Below are 2,730 nucleotides of genomic sequence, written 5' to 3' on the forward strand. Positions count from 1 at the left end.
TCTGTGAGATCAGAGATGCCAATGGGGGAAGCAGCCCCTGAACCCCGGAACCTGGCAGAATTCTTCTTTACTAGTGAGAAATCGCAAACCTACCCACATGGAAAGGTGGCCTGACGCCCACGGGACCAACTTGTTATTCAGACAGCCCTGGGCCTGCAGACCTATTTTCCGGAGACCCCAGAAGCGTCCCTTCCACCTTCCTCATCCCAGGGTCCCCCTTGCTCACCTCGCCCGCTGCGGCCCACGAACCGAAGGTCGTTGAAGCGGGCCACCTGGTTCTTCATGACGGCCGAAGCGTTGCGCAGCTCCGCGGAGTAATTCTCGTCGTTGCCCGCCATCACCGTCACCACTGTCCCATCAGGCACGTCCCCCAGGGCCACCACCTGAGGACACCAGCGGGGAAGAGGACGGATTAGGGAGGCCGAAAGGAGGGGCTCTCCACGCGCAGCCCCCTCTCCCCCGGGGCCCAGGCTCCCTGAGGGTTCCTCAGCCGCAAACCCAAACGATGAACCCTCTGCCCTCCATCCCCAAATCCTGGGTCCAGTGGTTAAGGAGCGCCCCCCCCCCCCCAAAGCATCCTTTCATATTAAATCAGGTCTAACCTAGAGCTGTCAATCAGCAAGGTCATTGCCAAGGGTGGGGCGCTAAGGGAGGATCAGGGACAATAACAGGGCTACTCTTTGCTCTCAGTGAACGCACTGGCCCTTTGGGGTATGAAATTTGGCCCTGCCCTGTGGCGCGCCCGGATTCGTTATGCAGAGAGAGAGGAAAAAAAGCAAAATAAAAAAACAAACTGCTGTGGTGGCCGAGCTGCTCCGGGAGAGCCCGAAGCCAGCGGGTACCTGTTGGGGAGCCCTGCTGGGTGGGGAGAGGCGCACCCTCAAACATCATCCCCCCCTCCCCACCCGAGGCGCACCGAGAGGCCGAGGCCTTTTGAACCAGACTTTAAACGGAGCCACAGCCATTTAAACGTGGCCGCCGTGTGCGGGGACCGGGGGGATCCAGATGGTAAGGATTTCGAGACGAAAATGTTTGGGGTCTGATTAAAAAGGCCAGATTTCCTGTCAACATCCTGTCTTCTTTTAATTTCAAAGATTCCTTTTAAGCTCCAAGTGACAGTAAAACCTCCGATCTGACGATTACAGTCACACGGGCCTCCTCCCCCCCCCCCCCCCCCCTCCCTCCTCCCTGGGAGATCCCCCCTCCCCCGGTATTTTAAGATGTCACCCTGGAGACCTCAAAGAGTCACTAGTCTTTTTTTTTTTTTCCTTCCTCCTTCTTCTTTACTATCTGAAGTGTCAGTGCGAGCAAGGAGGGCCTCGGCGGCCGGCAGCCGGCGGCGTTTGCAGCCACCTCGGACACCACCGAGCCGCCGGCCCTCCCGGCTCTGCCCTTTCTCATGGTACAGCTGCAAGTTTAGGGGAAAACCAAGGCGTTTTCGTTTCATCTGGCTGCCCCCCCCCCCTTTTAAAAAGAAAAAGAAAGAAAGAACGAGAAGAAAATGAAACAGTTGCCTGTCTGTCCCTGGCACAGTTGAAAAAATTTTTTTTTCTCTGAACGACTCGGGGATGCCAGGATGGAGACACTCCCCCCGGCCTCTGCCTATCACTCGGGGATGCAGAGCTTTAGGGATCCAGGATCGGCCTGGGGTCGCCCTGTGCACCGTTTCAGCCGCGGGGGAGAGGGTGGGAAGGGAGCAGCGCGGAGGAGAGCGGGGTAGGCCCGGCCCTCCGGGCTCTCTGCACCCCACACCTCCCGGGTGCTCCCCTCGCACCGGGGGTCCTCTCCCCGGGTACGGGTGAGGCTGTGCCCAGGAACCTGAAGGCCCCGGTGCTCGGGCCGTCCCCGGCGGGGCCCCGCGGAGGCCGGGTGGTAGGAGGTCCGGGCTCCTCCAGGCTGTCAGCGCCCCAGGTCCTGCGGGCAGCGAGGCGGCGGCGGCCCGCTCTCCGCGCGGGGTCCCGGTCCTCCCGGGCGCCCTCCCGCATCTCCCCCGACTGATGCGCACGCCATCCCTCCGGACCCCGTTCCCCGCAGCGGGGACACCGGGTCCCTGGCGCGCTCTCCGGGGCCCGTTCCTGCAGCGCGGGTGACCGGGCCCCCCCGTGCCCCTCGGGACGAGCGCCCCGCTTTTCTCCCACCCCGCTGCCCTCCTCCCACGGCCCCTGGAGTCTGGGCTCTCACTGAGGGGTCCTTCAGGGGCGTGGGGTCCCCCCTCCGTGTCCTGTCAGCCGAGTTCCCTCCGTGCCCTCCCGGTCCTCACCGGCCTGGGCTTCTGCAGCGGGGGGGGGGGCGCCCCCTTCCCCCCGTCTCTCCCCCCTCCGTCCCCCCGCGCCCTCCCCACCCCCGCACTCACCTTGAAGGCGACGGGCAGCGTCTTGTTGCAGCGCCAGTGCGAGGGCAGCACGGAGCAGAGGAAGTTGGGGCTGTCGGTGCGCACGAGCTCTCCCGCGTGGTCGGCCAGCACGTCCACCATCGAGCGCACCTCGGCCCGGGCGCGGCCTCCGGGGCCCCCCGCCGCCTGCGCGCCCAGCGCGCCGCTGTTCTCGCCCATCTTGCCGCCGCCGGCGCCGCCGCCGCAGGGGAAGGCCGTGGAGGGGGGAGTGAAGCGGCGGCTGGTGCCCGGGTCTACGGGAATACGCATGCCGTGGCCGTCAGGGGCGCGGGCGGCGGGAGGCGGGGGGGCCCCGGGGCCCCGGGGGGCGGGCGGCCCGGCTGGGGGGGCACGCCCCG

The 2,730-nt window shown here is 65.4% G+C and overlaps 1 protein-coding gene across 1 annotated transcript; it reads right to left on the reverse strand.

Moving 5' to 3' along the window:
- Window positions 1–226: 226 nt before the first annotated feature.
- On the reverse strand, window positions 227–2,641 carry LOC129674952 (runt-related transcription factor 3-like; the record flags this gene model as incomplete). The annotated part of the gene is made up of 2 exons (XM_055605021.1): window positions 2,354–2,641; window positions 227–383 (listed from the first exon to the last, which is right to left on the reverse strand). Coding segments are annotated over exons 1-2 (445 nt in total), but the record flags the coding sequence as incomplete, so codon positions are not given.
- Between the last annotated feature and the right edge of the window lie 89 nt (window positions 2,642–2,730).

This window comes from Psammomys obesus, unplaced genomic scaffold, assembly GCF_907164565.1.
Source record: "Psammomys obesus unplaced genomic scaffold, mPsaObe1.curated_primary_1811, whole genome shotgun sequence".
In the NCBI taxonomy this organism is placed as follows: Eukaryota; Metazoa; Chordata; class Mammalia; order Rodentia; family Muridae; genus Psammomys; species Psammomys obesus.